The 19,575-nt window shown below is 38.8% G+C and overlaps 1 protein-coding gene across 1 annotated transcript in view; it reads left to right on the top strand.

The window, feature by feature from the left end:
- DCBLD2 (discoidin, CUB and LCCL domain containing 2) overlaps window positions 1–19,575 on the top strand; it is a 102,289-nt gene continuing 82,714 nt past the window's right edge. Inside the window, exons 1-2 of the mRNA XM_019633267.1 lie at window positions 1–568; window positions 17,601–17,828. Coding sequence (XP_019488812.1) covers window positions 358–568; window positions 17,601–17,828 — 439 coding nt within the window. The 5' untranslated portion in view covers window positions 1–357. The remainder of the gene's footprint in view (window positions 569–17,600; window positions 17,829–19,575) is intronic.

Below are 19,575 nucleotides of genomic sequence, written 5' to 3'. Positions count from 1 at the left end.
AGCTAGCCGGAGCGGCGGGCGAGCGCGGCGAGCAGGCGCAGGGTTGAGGGACGCGGTGCGGGAGGCGCGCTCCCCAGCTCCGCCGCTGCCGTCTCCCGCGCCTCAAGCACCCCGTTTCCTTCCCTCCCCTCCCCTGCACTCCGGCCTGGGGTCCTGGGCGGGGAGCGGAGGGAAGGAACGAAGGAGGAGGAGGCGAAAGCGGAGCGAGGGGCGGAGGAGGTCCCGGCGCGGGGCGAGGCGCGCGCTGCCTCTCGCTCTCCCGCCGCATCCGCCGCCTCCTTGCCGGGCGCGGCGGCCCCGGGGCGCGCGGGACTCCCGGGGCGCCCGCACTATGCAGGCGGACTGCCGGCCGCCGCGATGGCGAGCCGGGCGGTGGTGAGAGCCAGGCGCAGCCCGCACGGTTCGCGAGTCCGGGCCGCGGCCGCCGCCCCCGCCCGGGCCGCGCTCCTCCACTCGCACTCCTGCCTCCTCCCTCCCCGCTCCAACTCCTCCTCCTCCCCTATGCCTCTGTTCCTTCTGCTCCTACTTATCCTGCTCCTGCTGCTCGAGGACGTCGGAGCCCAGCAAGGTGAGTGGTCGCCAGGGAGTGCGCGGCGCGTGGAGCCCCCTGGGCGGCCGGCGCGCGAGCGAGGAGAGCCTCCGGGGCGCCAGGTGTGCAGGCCACGAGCGGAATCTGCAGATGCGCGGGGGAGATGCGGGGCGCTTCGGGCGGGTGGGCAGACCTGGCTCCGCACTCACTACGTGGAGTAGCAAAGGTGGGATCAGCCTGTTGGCGCGGCTTTACTTTTTTGGCAAGACGGTTCATTTTCCTGAAAAGAGGGAAGCGAGACCCTGCTATCAAGTGTTCCTTTTTGGTATTGGATTCTTCTGGGGAAAATCTTTGGTAGGGAAAAGAGAAGTTTTGGAGACGTGACCCTTAAAGTTAAGCTAAATGGATGGATGGACAGAGTAGAAAGGCAAGGTAATTGAATAGCATCTTAAACATATTAAAAGCAAGGGTCTGTGATTACCATCTTTTGTGAAAGTTCTCAGGTTCAAAAGCGAGTGAAATGGATTCGGGTTATGTTTGAGTCTTGGATTCAGAACGTGTCCTTTACAATCGCTACCTATTCAGGATGGTGGCCTAGATTGCCCAGATCAGACACTGACCCTGTGCAGCGTGCTGTGTTGCCTAACTGGAGCGCTCCTTACACTCGTTAAAAGTGTAAGGCCCTTCCAGAAAGGGGACGAAACTTGTTTTCCATCTGCAGTTCTTGAAAAACCTATACCAGAAGCGAGCGAAACCGTTTATTGAATAATCACCATGATGGAAAGAGAATGCAGAACTGATTTTTTCCACCCTTTTAGTACTGTTTTCAGGCAGCGAGCCGCAATTTTTGAATCAGTTTGCGTTTATTGAACACATTTTCCATTTTATTGCAGTGAGAAGGATAAGGATTGGACTGTTTCTTATTGCTGGGAAGTTTTGTTTTGGTTTTTTAATCTCCACGTTTAAGTCCAGCTTAATGTTGCTCTCATGTGGTTTTTCAGTACAGTATGGAATCGTGGCCATAAGCCTGTCGTTATGAAGATGCTGAAACTGACAGGCATATGGAAATATAATCTAACTATAAGGAAAAAATGTGTTTGGTAAACTGACCTCTTTTAGCTCTGAGCACATTTCTACATATGTAGATGCTTAGCATTCAAGTTTTATTTAGATAATCTTAAATTCATTTTTGAACATCAGCATTTAATAGAGTGTGAAATCTTTCCCTAGGTTGAAATTTTAGAGCCTATGCTTATATTTCCCTCCTGGTAGGAAAAAAAAAAAATGGCTTATTGGGGCTTACTTTGTGGCAGGCACAATACCAAGTAGTTACAATGTACAATATTAAATCAATCCTCACCACAACCATTTGAGATCAGTATTGTTATCCCATTTCAAACATAGGAAACTGAGACAAAAAAATATAAGGTACCTTGATACAGAAAAGAATATAATACATAATCACAATAACCCGACTTGCTTATTTCTAGTTCTGAAAGTGTTTATATCATGTTTTTTTTTTTTAATCTTTGAACGGTATAGAATCAGTTATATGTCTCACGCCCTCCCCCCATAAGACGATTGCCTTGTTTTTTGAATCTCTCAAGTCTGATCTAATTAAATATGTAACATTACCTTTTTTAAAGATATAATTTCAGTTTTCACTGGAGCATTGTAACAAATATGTTTGTCTTACACAGTGTCATCTTGTATAAACACCAATGTAGATTAGCTTAAACAGAAATGATGCTGGTACTTTAAAAGACCTGATTTCTAATTCTTCTAAGTTGACTGGGTAGTAAGTCGTTTAATTTCTTCATACCTCAGTTTTCTACATCAGTGATACAAGAATACATACCTGTTCCATAACTTAATGAAAATGAAATTATAGCACACAGGAATTGTGCAAAGGGGAAAGCTTAATATAGCTGTAACTGATTATCCTTGTTAACTTTGCGCTTACTAAATTATCTGATAAAATAAGGACCAGTTAGGTATATATCACATAAATATTCAGAAATTGTGTGCGATTTCAACTCCCTGATTTTTTAAAAATTCTGTTTTCTTACCCAAAGGACCCTAATGCAGTCTGTGGTGTAATTGCTTTTAAACCAGTCTTCCTAGTCTAACAGGTGTGCTTCAAGGTCCACTGGTGTTTCCTCACATAACCTGAAAAGAAGTGTAATTTCAAAATGAGAAGCGGTGCTTTAAAACATCTATACAATTTTTAATAATAGGAATGTCTAAATGTTGTAAAGCTATAAGCTAGAGTTTTTACTTTACAGGAAGTATTAGGAAAAAGACTGGAAGGAAATAGTAAAATGATACCACTTGTCTTTTGTTGATGGAGTTGTAATTTCTTCTTTATGCTTTTCCAAATTCTCTGCAGTTTACATATAGTCAGAATAAAAAATAAACTGCAGAAATGTTTTGTGATAGATTTTTTTTTTCTCAGCCAGCCTAGGTAGAGATACATTTAATATATATGTTGAGGTAGAACGGTGCTTCAGGTATTTTTTTTTTAATCTTTCAGACATCATTTTGAAATAGTAGGAGATATTACCCTCATTCCAGTTAGCGCCATATATAGCTCTTCCTCAGCAGGTTTTCTGCTGATAGAGTGATTTTTATTTTTATTTGGCTCAGAATAAAATTTATCATTGGTCTGAAAACTTGTCAACCTTTCATAGCAGAGATGTATTTTAACCAATCCCATATCATTAATATATTTATAAATAGATCTGTTTATTCACATCTGTTATACTGGTATGGTTTTAGATATGTGGCTTATATTTGTGTATTTTTGAGTTGTAATTTGATATTAAATTAATCTTTAAAATATTTTTCTTTTTTATTGAAGGCATTTTTTTCCTGTAAAATGTACATCTTTCTAAAAAATTTAAATAGTTGAAACTTACGCTGATTGCATATTAGCTACTGTAATAAATTTACTTAATAGGAAGTTGAAGGTCTCCAATGAATGAATGTATGTCTCCAGTTTACATTATGACTAGGAATTTGTGTCACCTCATCTCAGGATCCCATCCTCATTTGTATCTTGAAGAGCTTGCTACCTTCTGGGTTAGAATATATTTGAATGTGGAGTGAATTTTAAAATCTGCCATGTTTATGATTATTAATATGAAATGTTTGTGAAGATACTGATTTTTGTTTGCTAACTTAATAAACCAATGAACAAGTCAGGTTCTTTTGTAAAAAGAATTCAGTTCCACAATGATATTTGGAACTAATGTGTGGGAAAAAAATTATATTCTGTCAAATAATGCCTTTATTTGCTAGTGATGTAGGGAAATGTTTCTTTGAACAATATTTATGAATTGTCAAAATTGAAAAGCGCATCTCTCTCTTCAAAGAACATGTGTAGTTACTTCTAGTGTTAACATTAGGTTAATTTAGAATTTTCTATTGTCTTTCCTGGTGCTATGATAAAATTTTAGGGCTCTTATGTGGAGTTTTGTTCAGAGGCAAAAACCAAGGCATTCTTTTTCTGCTATATTTCTGATTAATTTTGCATAATGGAAATTAGAAATATTGCACATATTCCACATATGCTAATGATCAGATTAAAATCCACATTTTAAAAGTTATAAATGAAAAATTAACTGTAAAATTATAGGTTAATGATTTTTTTTTAATTCTTTTTTTCTTTTTTTTAAAGATTTTATTGGGGAATTGAGGAAGGGGAACACTGTTGGGGAATTGGGGAAGGGGAACAGCCAAGTTGTTGTCCTTCAATCTTAGTTGTGGAGGGCACAGCTAGCTTCGCTCCAAATCCAGTCGCCATCCAGCTGCCCATGGCAGCTCGCAGCCGCTCAGCTCAAGGTGCTGTGTTCAATCTTAGTTGCAGGTGGGCGTAGCCCCACCATCCCATGTAGGAGTTGAACCGGGCAACCTTGTTGTTAGGAGCACGTGCTCTCACCAGTTGAGCCAATGTGCCACATGTTGGCAGCTCAGCAACAGCTCAGCGTGGGTGCAGCTCACTGGCCCATGTGGGAATCAAACCAGCAACCGTGTTGCTCAGAGCTCGCACTCTTAACCAACTGAGCCACTCGACTGGCCAGAGGTTAATAATTTTTAAGTAATTTCCTAATGTTATAAGCAGAGAGGAAACGTTATTTCTCTTTGGAGATAGTAGTTCTGTTTTAACATCAGAGCTTCATTCTAGAAGATCAACATAAAAAAAGTCTTAAGATAGTGAAACTGTTATAAGTGAAAGTACCACTAATAGAATTAAGTGACAAATTAATTAATTTCCAGAAAGAAGTAATGGGATTATAGTATGATGAGGACAGGTTAGATTTACATAGCGGTAGATTTTAAATTCAGACTATATTTAATAAAATAAATGTGGGGTGTGAAAGCCCAGGAGGTAATATTGGGCATTAATTGAATGCATGCAGGTAAATAGTTTCTATTTCCACTTCTTGATTAGTTGGAAGGGTGTGGAATGATGACATAAAATTAGGATGATTAGGAAAAGCTTTATAGAGAGGGTGATATTTGCTAAATGTGATTGTTGAAGTAGAAAGTGAGACAATTTGGCAATTTTTCTTGTATGTCTTGCCTCGTGACTTTAGTTCATTTTAGAACAACCTTATGGCCGTAGCATTTTATTTTTAAAATATTGTACAGATAACAGTGATTGTTACTCAAAACCAAGAAATTTAAATGATAATTATCCATAGTTCTACCCCTAATCTATCAATCTATAATTTTTATGTTCCCTTTTGAATCCATATTCACACACCTACATGATCTTACATGGTTGTAATTTTAGTACTCTTGTGTTATGTTTTGTAGGCTAACACGTAAGTGTACTTACAAAATACAACAAGACAAACTTTCAAAATGGAAAAATTCTTCACAAGACATTCATTATTTATGAAGTAATTATTATATTGTTCAGAATTGATATTACATCATTTTCTTTCCATTGGATTAATTTCTTTATTCCACTGGTTTAAATTCTTCATTCAGAATAGGATCTTTGAGCAAGTACAGTAAGTCCTCAGTGTCATCGATAGGTTCTGCGACTTTGAATGAAACGACATACAAGGAAACCAAGTTCACCACAGGCTAATTGATATAAACAAGTGTTAAATTCCTATGGCATCTCATCGACATTATAACAAAACAGCATTGAGTGAAAAGGTGTTATTTGATACTTGCTGTATTTCAGTTCAAAATATTGGCTTAGAAATATACATCATGCTAATTTCCTGGATTATGTGGATTAAATCAGTATAATCCATGAGGACAGAAAATATGTGAAGATGTTCAAATAAACTAGTATTTAATTAATGCCAGTGTCCATGAAGCAGATGGGATAATGGGGTGATTTTAAAGGACTGCTAAAATGTCACCTCGTAGGTCAGCCTCCACTCTGAAAGGTATGTAGTTTGAAGAAAAACTTGAGTTAGCTCTTTAAATTGTGGGGAAGACCCCAAGGTGCAGGCTCCCTGAACTGCTTTCTAAGGAGAGTGGACCTCGAGTTCCCTGCAAGGCTTTTGTTGAATAGGGTGCATTCAAGTTTGCAGTCAAAATGGAATTGCTTGGGATCAAAGAGAAGACTCTTTATCATTCTCTCATCAAGAACTATCAGCAAGAAGGAGTATCAGTTATGAGCTCCCAGAAGAGTTTACATCTGTCAGTAGTACAGGGACATTCAGAGAAGACTAAGACATTGTCATTGTTTTCAGAGAAACTGTAGTTTGGGTTGGAACATATATAAAAATAACCAGGGAAGACTGCACAGTGCTGTGAGTTTACTAAGGGAGGGAGACCTTACAACACCTAGGGAAGTCGGAGAAGCCTTTCTGATAAAGTGGTTTTAAGTGGGTGAGCTCTAAAGGATTGCTAGATTTCTAGTCCTCAGTGATGGCAGACATTTGAAAAGGAAAGATCAGAATAGCAAGGAGTCAGGGAAGCATGGGTGCATAAAAGCCTGCCCTGTTGCCATGAGTAGCAAGCCTCTGCGCCTGGCCCACTGCTTTCTCCTTGAGCTCCATGCCCTGCGCCTCTGCCCAAGAACTGGACAAATATTTGTGGGCCACGGTTCTGCACACTGGAGTGCTGCCCTCTTGCAGCTAAGTTAATGCTGCCCAAGTGTGGCCAGCAGCCCCTTTATAACCTGTAAGGTACAATGCAAACTCCTCATATTATACATGTAATTTTTTCAGTCTGGTCCATCCCTTCCTCTCTGACCTATTAATTTCATGTCAGCACCACTCATGCTTTATAGTTAAGGTGTAAGACTGAGCTGCTTTTTATTCTAATATATGATTTTATGCTTTTTTGTCTTATTCGCTATACTGAACTCTATATATGCCATTTCCTCAACTTGGAATGCCCTTACTTTCTTTCCCTGTCTGCTTGGTAAACTCCTAATCATCCTTCAAAACCCTTTTTGGGGTCTCATCCCCATTGTGAAGTTTTCTGACCATCATCACACACTCATTTCCAGATAGTACTTTTCTGTTCATTAATTAATCACACTGTATTTTAAATATTTGTTAGTAGCAGAGAGTTTTAATTCATTTTCTTATTTTTGATGCTTATGATGTCTGTCATTCAAAAAATGTGAATTATGGGCCCATTTCTGGACTGAATCTGCTGCCCCTAACACTTTATTTGGTGTTAGTCACCGGGCACCTACATGCCCCTCCCTTTTGACTTCCACTTCCTCTCGCCAACTTATGTTGATATGTTTCAACTTTCTTTGATCTCTACCCTCTCAGATCATTTTCAAGTTCATAGTTTATCTCTTTCCTTCTGTCATACCCTTCTTTCTAGTTAACTCTTTGGATCCTAGAAACCAACTTTAGAGGTCTGGGTGTGAGATAGACATTCTGTTGCAGGGGTGGAGGTGTTTTAGTTCGGACTCGAGGTTGTAGGGAACGGAAGTCCAAGTCTGCTTACAGTAAAAGGGAAGAGTATTAGGATTCTGAGATAACTTGTGGAATCTTGGGAAAAGCTGAACCAACCTAAGCCAAGGAGAAAGCAGGAATGCAGCTGGACTTCAAGCACTGAGGATTCAGCTTAATTTTTGTCTCTTGATTTAGTTGGACTTTGTGTAGAGGACGGAATCATGGCTCTTGACAATCCTCCAGGCTGGTAGCTTCAACACGGGAGAGACTGGGGTTTTCCCAAATATACAAGGTCCAGAAATTGGAGGGAAGAGTGAGTTGGCCTCTCACTAGCCCAGTGTGAGTCAGTACCCGTCCTTGGACCAGTCAACTAACTAAGGAGCATGAGGTCATATAAAAACTGTTGGAAAGTGCAGGGCAGTTCCCAGAAGGATAAGGAGGGTACTAGAAAGAGGCATCATCTTCAAGGAGGAAGTGTTCACATTTATAGTCTACTATTTTTTTTTGAGATTTTATTGGGGAATTGGGGAAGGGAACAGTGTTGTGGAATTGGGGAAGGGGAACATTGTGTGTTTTCAGGACCCATCAGCTCCAAGTCAATTTGTTGTCCTTCAGTCATAGTTGTGGAGGGTGAAAGCTCAGCTCCCAAGTCCAGTCGCCACTTTCAATCTAGTTGCGAGGTTCAGCCCACCATCCCATGCAAGAGTGGACCCGGCAACCTCGTTGTTAAGAGCACATGCTCTAACCAACTGAACCATCCGGCTGCCCATCGGCAGCTCATGGCTGCTCAGCTCAAGGTGCCGTATTCAATCTTAGTTGGGGGGGGGGGGGCGCAGCCCACCATCCCATGCGGGAGTTTAACCGGCAATCTTGTTGTTAAGAACACACGCTCTAACCAGCTGAGCCACACGGCTGGCTCCTAGAGCCCACTATCTTTTACATAAGTTCTTATCAAACTCTCACAAGTGCCTGGGGAGATGGGTGGTGGTGTCCCCATGTACAGGTGAGGATATGGAGACTTTTAGAGGTTAAGTGCCCAGGATCTCAAAAGTTGGCATGGCTAGAATTTAAATCTAAGTCTTTCTGACTCCAAAGCCTGTGTACTTTCTACTAAATCACTTGCCTAGTAAGTGCCTACCACTGGCTTGTTTGGGTTTATTATTTTCTAAATTCAACAGTGTGTGTTAACAGCCTAGTATGCCCTGTTTCTATGTGTATGCCTGCCTAACAGGGTTCTACAGCTTGGTATGATAACCTGACATGAAAATGAATAAGTAAGCCTATTGAGTACAGTAAGGAGATTTGATCATGGAAATGGAGAGAAAGGTTGGGACTTAGAACGTTTCACAAAGGCGGTAACACTGAGTAGGTGTTTGCTAGGTGGGTAAGAGGAGGAAGAAGATGCAGTGGCACAGAAGAGAATGTGGCGCATGCAGGGAGTCACCCAGAGTGTGCCACAGCTGGAGCAGAGACGGCATGAGAGAAGTCGGCAGATGAGACTGGGAAGGGAGTTGGGGGGAGATTATAACGAACTTTATATCCTTGCTGAAGAATTTGAGCTTTATTGTATCATCAGTGGAAAAAGTGGAAGGCCTTTGGAATAAGGGACCTATTCCAAACATACCGGTAAGGACTTAAAACTTAAGGACTAGTTCAATTTGAGAGAGCAAAAGTTAACTAAGGGCTTATTTTTCCCCCTTTTAGGAATCCTCTTCTCCCTGCTCTCCACCTCCCTCACCCACCAGGATTTCTGTCTAGTTAACTGCTATTTATCACACACACACCGTAAACTACCATTACTTCTGCATAGTACTCTTCATCCATGAAATTCCTTGCTATCTCTGCCTTATTCATTATATTGTAAACTATAAAGACAGTTTCCCTTCTCTGCCATTTTTATTGTTGTCTGTAGCACCCAGTACCATGCTTGGCATGTGGAAGATGTTCATTGATTACTTGGGACAGGCTGAGTTAGAAATGCTGCAGAACTTATTAGCAGAGGCGCCTAATGTGTAAGTAGGTGATGGCCTTGAGGGTCAGCAGAAAGGTTGTGACCTTGGAGTTTTCTCCATTTCAGTGGTAACTGAAATCCCGGGAGTAGATGACATTGCTCAGGTAGAATACAAGAGTGGGGAAAGACCTCCGAAGAAGAGCAGCATCAGAAGTAAGAAGATAACTCAGCGAGGATGCCAGATAAGTTGCAGTTAGATAGTTAAAAGAAGAGCTAAGATGGAGAAGGAGAGGTTTAAGAATGAGGGATGAAGCTAGGAAGGAAGGAAGGTGTGAGGGCAGGAAGAGCCAGCAATGCCAGATACTGTAGAAAGGTCACAAATAATAAGGATGGAAAAGTATCCATTGGCTTTTGTTTTGGCAGCTCTGCAACTGGCTGCTTTAGTGAATAGTTTCCTTGGAGAGGTGGGTCTTCATTTCCTCGTGCTGATAACAAATTACCACAAACTTGCATGGCTTAAAACAACAGAAATTTATTGCCTCATAGTTCTGAAGGCTTGAATTCTAAAATTAGGATATTATCAGGGCAGTGCGCGCCTGTGCGCGTGCGTGTGAGCTCTCTCTCCCTCCCTCCCTCACTCCCTCTCTCTCATTTCCACCCCCAGGCGAGGGACCTTGACTCTTTCTAGCTTCTGGCCTTGCAGTCTTTGGCATTTCTTTGCATCTCTCCACTCTGCCTCTATAGTTGCATGGTGTTCTCCTTGCATCTGTATCTGTGTCCACATTTTCCTCTCCTAAGAGGAAACCAACCATTGAATTAGGGTCTACCCTAATCCAGTATGGCCTTATTTTAATCTGATTACATTTGCAAAGACCTTGTTTCCAAATAAGATTACATTCACAGGTATCAGAAATTAAGACTTGAACATATCTTTTTGAGAGAAACAATTCAACCTGCAACAATCTGGAAGCTGAATTTTAGTTCATTTTAGTTAGAGTGGGAAGCAAAGAAGTAAGACATTAAGCATAGAGAACTGAAGAAATCTGTTTGGAAAAGAAAGGAAAAGTGAGAAAGAAGATGGCAGATGTCGGGACACTGGGTGGAAAGAGGGTTTTGTGTGTGTGTTTTTTGTTGTTGTTGGCTATTGTTTTAAAATTTGTTGAAGTGTAGATCCTAGGCCCCTTACGGTCTATAATTTGTAAAAAAGGCAAAGTCATAACTGTCCTGCAAATATAAAGCGATTTTATTTAACTCATTCCTTAATGGGGGACCCAGTAACATGTCAGAACACATCCAAAGAGTATTTCAGAAGCTAAGTGTTTATAAGCAATCTTAGGACTTGGTTGCTAGGTTATATGGCTAAAACTGGCTCATGGTCATCAGGGTTATAAACTGTAATCTTTGGGATTGCCTTATCAACCACATGGAAATTATATGCATCTCTACCAGGCAACAATCTACAAGTTAACATGTAAACCAGACTGGGACCTTTAATCAATGATACATAGTAAGTCCATCTAAGTATTTTGCTCTATAATTTGTGGGTGGCTTTTGGCCTCTGTGACATTTAAAGAATGTATTGCATACTTTTTTTTTAAACCTACTTCACAGCTCCAGATAACTTTTTTGACATATTTATTAGAATCTATGGAGATGGGGGGACTGAGAGCCTATAATTAGCCCTTAGGTGTTTCTAATGTAGACTAAATTTTGAGAACCACTGAGTATAAATTACTGAGTGGCTTTGAGCGCCCATATGAGATTGGAACTCATTACTCTAATGATACATATCCCCTGGGTTTTGTGATCAGCTCTGCTTGGCAAAGAGAGATCATTTGACCCAGTGTGGAGGGTTTGCCAGGCAGAGATAATCAAGAAGGACACAGTGGCTAGGAAGTGAAGGTACCAGGAAGAGTAGGTAATGCACTGGCCATGAGGTCCAGGCTGGGTAGGGGGGAAAGAAGTGAGGCCAGGACAAAATTAGTAGATGAGGAGAAAAGAGAGAAGTTTGCAGAAAGTGTGCAGTGGGGGTTAAGAGCTGAAAGGTCGGGAGACTGACCAGGAGAGTAGGACGTTAAAGCCTGAGATTTCAGAGTGGGAGCAGTCTCCGATGATAGCAAAAACAAAGTCCAGGTGTGGTCCTGACAGTAACTAAAGTGAAGTAGAGGTCACTAGGGAGAAAGAAGATTAGGGAGAGTTGCTGTCTCACGGATTTATACTTTTCACAAGACACACTTGAAACTTTAAAGCTGCTATAAATTTTCTAAGTTAACAGGCCGTTGTTCTTTTACTTTAGTTAAGTTGTGGCCAAATACACAGGATCTATTATACATATGATGGGCAAAAGCCTTTCTGGTCTTTTATGACGATAATAGTACCCTCATTTATTGAGCACATTATTATGGGTTAGGCCCTCCATACTAGGTCTTTTCATACAATATGCTCTTTAATTCTTACCCTATGTGGTTTGAGTTGTTAGTATCCCCATTTTATAAAAGTGAGGTTTAGCAGCCCTAAATTACCTTCTCAAAGTCACCATGAGTGGTGGATAGGACATTTAAACTTATTGTTAGACACCAGAGCCTATTTGCTTACTGTTATGCTCTAAGTACAGTATATGCTTGGTGGGGGTTGAAGAGGATTTATACATCTCACATCCCTTTATGTAATTCAATTTTGTAAATTATCATACATGCAAAGATGAATTTGGGCTTTACTCACTTTTTTTTTTTTTTTAATTATTTAGCTGAGCCATCCTGCTACCTATTGGCAGCTTAGCGGCAGCTCAGCTCGGGCTGGACTCGAACTGCTGTTGCTCAGAGCTCAAACTCTTGAGCGAGCTCTTAACCAACTGAGCCACTCAGCCGGCCCTATGGGCTTTAAAAAGAATGAAGCTGGGAGCTATTTCCTTTCCTAATATATATCCAGTGACCCTCTAGGCTCTCAATGCATATCTATCTCATGCAGTATTTAAAAAAAAAAAAGAAAATTGAAATTAAAGTAGTACCTTGAACTATCTATTTGAGATTTATAGAGATGCAACTTTAAAAATCTTACAGTAATAGGACTGATATAGTACTTCTGGTCTAAAAGTTTGCAGTGCTAAATAATAGATTAAAAAATCTTCATTGTAGCCAAATGAAATAGGATTATTAGTTAAGACTTGCAGGTTATTTTTTTGAACACTTTTATATTCTCAATGCCTTTTTTTTTTTGACTGTAAGATCTTACAGATGTATTATAAGACGTGACAGAAGTGACAGTTATTTAGAGGAAGTATAGTCAGATTCACCAGTTCACAATGATAAATTCTTGAAAGCTCTTTGGAAAAGTATAAACCTTTCATAGTTTATAATGTCTGTAATGAGAAAGTTACATTGTTCTACAGTTTGGGCATTTTGTGCAAGCTTCCCGCATTTGTGTTTGCTGTTCTTAAAGAAAAAAAAAAAATTTTTTTTATTAGTTTCAGTTGTACAAAGCAATGTAATAGGTATACATTTCACCCCTCACAAGTGATAACTCCCCTCCCCCAATCTGTTGCCCCCCTAACATCGTATATATAAAGGAAATATTTTAAAAAAAATTGCTGTGTTGGGGTGGCCAGTTAGCTCAGGTGGTTAGAGTGCAGGCTCATAGAACCAAGGTTGCAGGTTTGATTCCCACAGGGGCCACTGTGCTGCGCCCTCCACAACTAGATTGAAAACAACTACTTGACTTGGAGCTGATGGGTCTGGGAAAAAAACACACTGTTCCCCAATTAAAAAAAAATGCAGTGTTCATATTACTATAATTCAACAACTAAGATAATTTATATTATTTATTAGTGGTAATGTGACTAAAATAATGAGCGTGGCTAATGGGTCACATGAAATCAGCATCAGAAGTACATGTTTGTCAAAAAAATAAAAACAAAACCCCGCCACTTGATTTGAAGTTTAGAGCAGCCTGAAATAACATTTGTTTTTTATTGTATTAATTCAGTGTTATTTAAATATGTTTAATGTTCCTTCTCTTTTCTCCAGGGATAAGTAGTAAGGAAAAAAATTCAGTTATTTTTCTTGGAGAAATATTAAAATTTGTGTCTGGCTTAACACATCTGACCTTACACTCTTCAGAGGAAGTGAACACATGTTCTATGAGTAATCCCCCAGATAAATCTGCAGCCAAACAAAGAAGCAGTAAGATCAAATTCCAGTATTTTTTCTCCACTGAAATAAAATTCAAAAATTACATAACTGACTTATGGTCAGTTATGGGCTGGTGGGGAGTATCTGGGAGAGGAGTAGGAGAAGCTGACAGTGATGGTGGTCATGATGGAGCTGAAGGAAGAGTTGGTGATGTTGGAATGTTGATGAGAGTATGGATTGCTCCCTGTGATACCCATTTTGAAAGTTATGTTTTCAATAGTTGTTCTGCCCCTTTTGTCAATTCTGCCTTATGAAAATGAGTAATAGGTGGTATAGGCTAGCTGCAGATCATTATTCTCTCCAGTGTACAAGGTTAAGCAGAAAACTTGGGGGATATTATTCCTGACCCTATTTGTACCCTTTTTCCCTTAAGAGCTCCTGACCCAGAAGAAAAGAAAAATCATTTGAGGGCTATAGACTAATAAAAAGGATTTTTTTTCTTTAACCTAAACAAAAAGAAGGCATTCCATTTATTTGTTTTGAAAATTTGAAAATGGGAGCATAAAACCGTTTTAGTGTAACTGCTGACCTCTGAGGGAAAACTATGCCCTGGGGTGTACCCATAGTGAATAGAACAGCATTACCCTTTGGGCCAAATGAAACCGCACCAAGAACTAACCCAGGTCTTCTGTCTGAGACAGAGTAGCCTTTGCTCTAAGTCAGCGTTTCTCAAACTCGGCGCTGTTGACATGTAGGATGGATGTCTTTATTCTAGGGGGCTGCCCTGTGCATTGTAAAGTGTTTCAGCAACATTCCTGGCCTCTACCCACTCGATGCCAGTAGCACCCCACCTCCTCCAGTTGTGATGACCAAAAATGTCTCTAGACATTCGCAAATGGGAAGTAAAATCACTTCTGTGGGGGCCTCCTCACTAGCCCAGTTGAGAACCATTGCTCTACGTGTATTAGGAGATTTGTTGATACAGAATATTTTCCAGATTTTAATTTTAACTTTAAAATATTTTGTCATGTTTTAAGTATTTTGGTGTAGAATAGGCTTTACTTTTAAGAACTGTATTAATGAACTGGGAGCACATTTTCTAATTTGGGGGTAAAAGTGAGGACAAGGTCATTGATATGAAAATTCACCATTATGACCTTTGAATGCCTAGGACAGTGTTTTTCCAGACTGCAGATGGGGAGGGACCCTTCAGTGAGTCAGAAATGTACATGCAAGAGCATACACTCATAAGGGTCACAATGTAAGATGTATTTCTTACTTTGGAATAACAGAAAAACATTTGAAAACTGCTGGCCTAGTGAATATGTATCAGCCCAGTGATCCCTTTCAAGCTGGAATATTCTAAACATTTACTTTATAGTAGTAGGTGTTTGGCCAGGCCAGCTAAGCTATTTAATTAGTTAGGTTAAACTTACCAGATTATCTTTGAAATATGAAACATTCAAACTTGTTCATTGCAGTCGATTTGAGACTTTCTTTTAACTTTGGTTTCTGGTGCATATCATCTTGTTTTCGAGAGGAGGAAGCTCTGACCTCCATCACATATTTTAGAACATTCTTGGCATGTTACTTTGTGGACTGTTCCTGCCCGCCCCCTACACAAGATACTGAAAAAAGACAGTTCCATTTTAATTGTTTTCTTCATCAGCATGCACACAGAGGTCCTGTTTTTCATCAGTTGGTATTGTGTTAAATTTGTAGAAAATTACGCTTTATGGAAGAAAGGGCAAAAAACGTTTTGCGTATTTTTTGAGACCTTAACAAATATAAACATAAAGACATCTAAAAATTACTCCTGACAACCTGCTTGTACTCTTTCTGTAAAGTTCATTTTAAAATCATAACCTTAAGTTGAATTATAGCTTATGGGGAATACATTAAATGCAACAGTCTGCCATCACTAAGTCGTGAATTCAGCTGTTAATAGGGAATTCTTGGCTTTCTGAAAGCTATCAACACTTCCAATCCTTAAAAATCTGCCTTAGTTTCTGTTTACTAAAGAAAATGCATTTATATTTTGAGTTATTTTGTTTATTCAGTGGCTACTTTTAAAAGATTGAAACACTTGTAGAAAGCAGGTTTTTATCTTTTCAATAGCAAGAGAACATTTCAGATTAGAGTCATAATGTTAGAAACTCTGTCTTAGAATAGTTGTTTTTTCTCTAAGGAAAAAATGTTAATGATTGTTCAAAAGTTATTTATGTAACAATTCATTTATTTTCACAGTGAAGGTTTTTATATCCCTGTGTTTTCAATTTAGATGATATCCAGTAGAGATATTCAAGGTATTTTCATGGTAGTTTCAGGGAAATTTTGTGGTTATATATTTTTTTCCCCCTCCGAGTTGTATCACATTTTAAGTTTTATATTTTCAAAAGATCAGTGAGTGTATCACACAAGAACTCACATGTTCATAGTGTCCTTATATATTATTATATTATTGAGCTGCTATGTCTGTTCTTATGTGTGGGGTGAAAGCAGGTATAGAAAATAGGTGAAGTTTAACATTGATTAAAAGCTAAGATTGATTATATGAGAAATTGGATTAGGGAGCCAGATTGCTAGTACTGACCTTTAGAAGTAGAATAAGTAACAATGCTAGTTTGGATTTGAGAATAAAATTTCTTTATCAACAAAGGATATGAAATATTGTCATCAGAACCTAGATACAGAGTTGTTCCTTGATTAAAGTTAGCTTTAAGAGGGTCGGCCGAGTGGCTCAGTTGGTTAAGAGCTGGCTCAAGAGTGCGAGCTCTGAGCAACAGGGTCACTGGTTCGATTCCCGGCCCGAGCTGAGCTGAGCTGCTGCAGAGCTGCCAACAGGCAGCAGGATGGCTCAGCTAAAAAAAACCATAAAAACAGTTAGCTTTAAGACTAGTTTGAAATTATTTTCCCATAGGTTAATATACAGCTTCCTTATTCATTCCATTAATAAACATTTATTTTGCAACTACTGCTTTCTATATACTGTGTTCTTCTTCATAGGCCTTTAAATCTTTCACCTGTTCTAGTAAATGATATTGGCCCTACATTGTTCTTAAATAATAAATCAAGATAATGGAAAATTCCATTATAGTCATCTGTATCCATATTGAGGTTAAAACCCAGTAGTGTCACTTTCAATATAGTTATTTTGTGTAAGTACTGAACTATTCCAAAAAATGATTATTAATAGCTCTTTTGAAGGAGAAAATACTATCATTTTAAAAGGATGTATTCATCTTCCTGTTAGAGATTTATTTGAATCTCATCATTAAGGAACGCTAAATGGTACAGTTGGAGTAACAGCTGAACTCCTTCAACATTACATTCCTCCTGCTCAGTACAATAACTATTTTACTTTTACAAACAATATCTTAAGTTACCTGCATTATTGAAGAAATTTCTGGAGCAAATAATGTAGCTACCAAGATATGAAGGTCATTTTTTCCTAATCTTCAGTAAGCCATTAAACTGTTACATTTTTCTCATCATTCCATAGACAAAAATGAGGCTTTTGGAGAAGAGATTACTAAAAAGTCAGTTCAGTAGACTATAAAATTAAACTTAATTAAATATTACTTTAAGGCCTTCAAAAAGAATGCCTTGCAGTGTGTAATATGGTCAGTAATTTAGTATACAGTGTTTTTAGAAATCATTCAACTTCTCACAGATTTTAAAAGGGATTTTTAATATTATATTTGTAAATAAATAGATGAAGCTGATCATATAATTTTATAGTTTATGTTTACTTTAAACAATTACTATTAATTGATAACTCCTTTAAAGATTGGATTTATGAAATGTATATATAATTATTGCCAAGTTATGTTTACTTCCATTGCAATTCAGATTGGCAAGTTCGTTGAACTCAGAAATTATAAAGGTGGAATCATTGATGATTCTGACCTAATTTGGCTTCTCTTGGCTCCGGTGTGGAGGTATACTAAGAACTATGTCTTCTGTTTTATTTTGTGTAAGGAAAAGTATTGGTGGTATAAAATATCTGATAGTACATGTATTTTTAAATCATCACAAAAAAGTCCTAATTACTTGTCAATAAAAGATATAAGAATAATTTATTGTTCTTTTTAACTTTTTTAAAGGTGATGGATGTGGACACACTGTCCTGGGCCCTGAAAGTGGAACCCTTACATCTATAAACTACCCACAGACCTATCCCAACAGCACCGTCTGCGAATGGGAGATCCGTGTGAAAATGGGAGACAGAGTGCGAATCAAATTTGGTGACTTTGACATTGAAGATTCTGATTCTTGTCATTTTAATTACTTGAGAATTTATAATGGCATTGGAGTTAGCAGAACTGAAATAGGTAGGAAATTTTCTTGTAAATGTACATGTACTACATCATTACCTCGAGTTTTAAAGCGAAGGCAATTTTTGATGCTTAACATTGTATAAATGTGCTGTATAGGATGTTATGTGGGAAATTATTGAAAACGTGGAAATCTCACATTTGAATCTTCTTTTGGGAAGAGAAGATTCTTGCCTGTTTATTTACTTTTCTAATAAGCCTGTGTTTGGTACCTTTGCAAGAAGATGCCACTATACCACTTCTAAGGAGAAGGAAGTTAATCTCATTTTTTTGTTTTTCTTTGATCATTTTATTTGCAGTTGAAGAATACAAGTATAATTCAAGCTTAGGAGGCAGTATATCATGGTGACTAGGGCATGGGTTTTGCACCCAAACTTCCTGGTATTAAATCCTAACTCTGCTGTTAGTTGCTGTGTGACCTTGGGCAAGTTACCTGACCTCTCTATTTCCTCACTTTAAAATAGGAAAAGAACTGGTACTTGTAAAGCACTTAGAAAAATACCTGACACATAATCTATGCTTTGTAAATATTAGCCGCTAATGTTATTCTAAGCTAAGAGCAATGGTCGTCAATTATGGCTGCATATTAGTCACCTTGAAAGACTTCCAAATGATACTATGTATACCTGGTCTTCATTTTAGACCAGTTGAATCAGAATTGATTGAGTGGAACCCATGCCTCAGTATTCTAAAAGCTTCCTGGTATAATCTACCTTGTAGTCAAGTTGAGAACCTTTGGCTTAGAGATCAGTACCTTTCTCTTAAGCAGGAAAGGTGGAAAATTTCAAAAGGCTGTTTTGGTGAACTAACATCATAAAATAAAGAATTCTTGAATTCTCTGTGAGTTTATTTGGAAGTATTTATTGATGCAAGTGTGTAAAATGCCCTTTAGAACTGTCCTTGGAACCCAGTATCCTGTTCTTGAAGCATCATGTTCATCCTCTGGCCTCTTCTCCATCTCTAATCAAATCCTTCGTCTCTTCTCTACTTTTTGGTTTCTCATATACGAGAGGACCAATTCCTGACCTGCCTCCCTGGCTGCTGACTGATAACCTCTGTTGTCTCAGTCAGTTCTTGATTAACCTGGTAGCATGATCACCATGAGCAGATTGCCATGAATATATATATGGTCTTGGATAAACTTGTAGGAACTCAAATCACCTAAAGATCTAGAAAACACTATTACTGTAACACTCATAGAAGACAAGTGGATATTGAATGCCTTCTCAGGTGATGTAGTAGGGAGTAAATAGTACCACCCGAGCAGTCTTGCAGCAACAGGGAAAGAAAGTGAACCACCGTCTGATCAAGCCCTTAGCAGATCACAGGAAATAAAGGAGCTAGAGAAACACATTATACTTGTATCAACTGTAAAGATTATGCAGGTATACCTTGTTTTATTGCACTTGACAGATACTGCATTTTTTACAAACTGAAGTCAAGACCCTCTACCAGCAAAAAGATTCCGATTCACTTGAGTGTGCCACTCACTTTATTGCAGTGGTTTGGGTATCTCCGAGGTATGTCTGTATATAAATGGTATTTTATAAAAAGAAAGGAAAGTATAGGAAACTGTTATACATGTTCCAAAAGAAATGTGTAGACCGTATTTGGATCTTGGTTCAAGCTAACCAAATGCAAGAAGATGTTTTTAAGATAGAGAAATTTTAAGAGGAATTGACATTTGGTAATACTAGTCAAGAATGACTGATTTGGGTATGGTGATATTATAACTTTTTTTTTT

This window comes from Hipposideros armiger, unplaced genomic scaffold (assembly GCF_001890085.2).
Source record: "Hipposideros armiger isolate ML-2016 unplaced genomic scaffold, ASM189008v1 scaffold_1268, whole genome shotgun sequence".
NCBI lineage: Eukaryota > Metazoa > Chordata > Mammalia > Chiroptera > Hipposideridae > Hipposideros > Hipposideros armiger.
The sequence above is the reverse complement of the archived record's forward strand: the minus strand, read 5'-3'. Positions and strand labels throughout refer to the sequence as shown.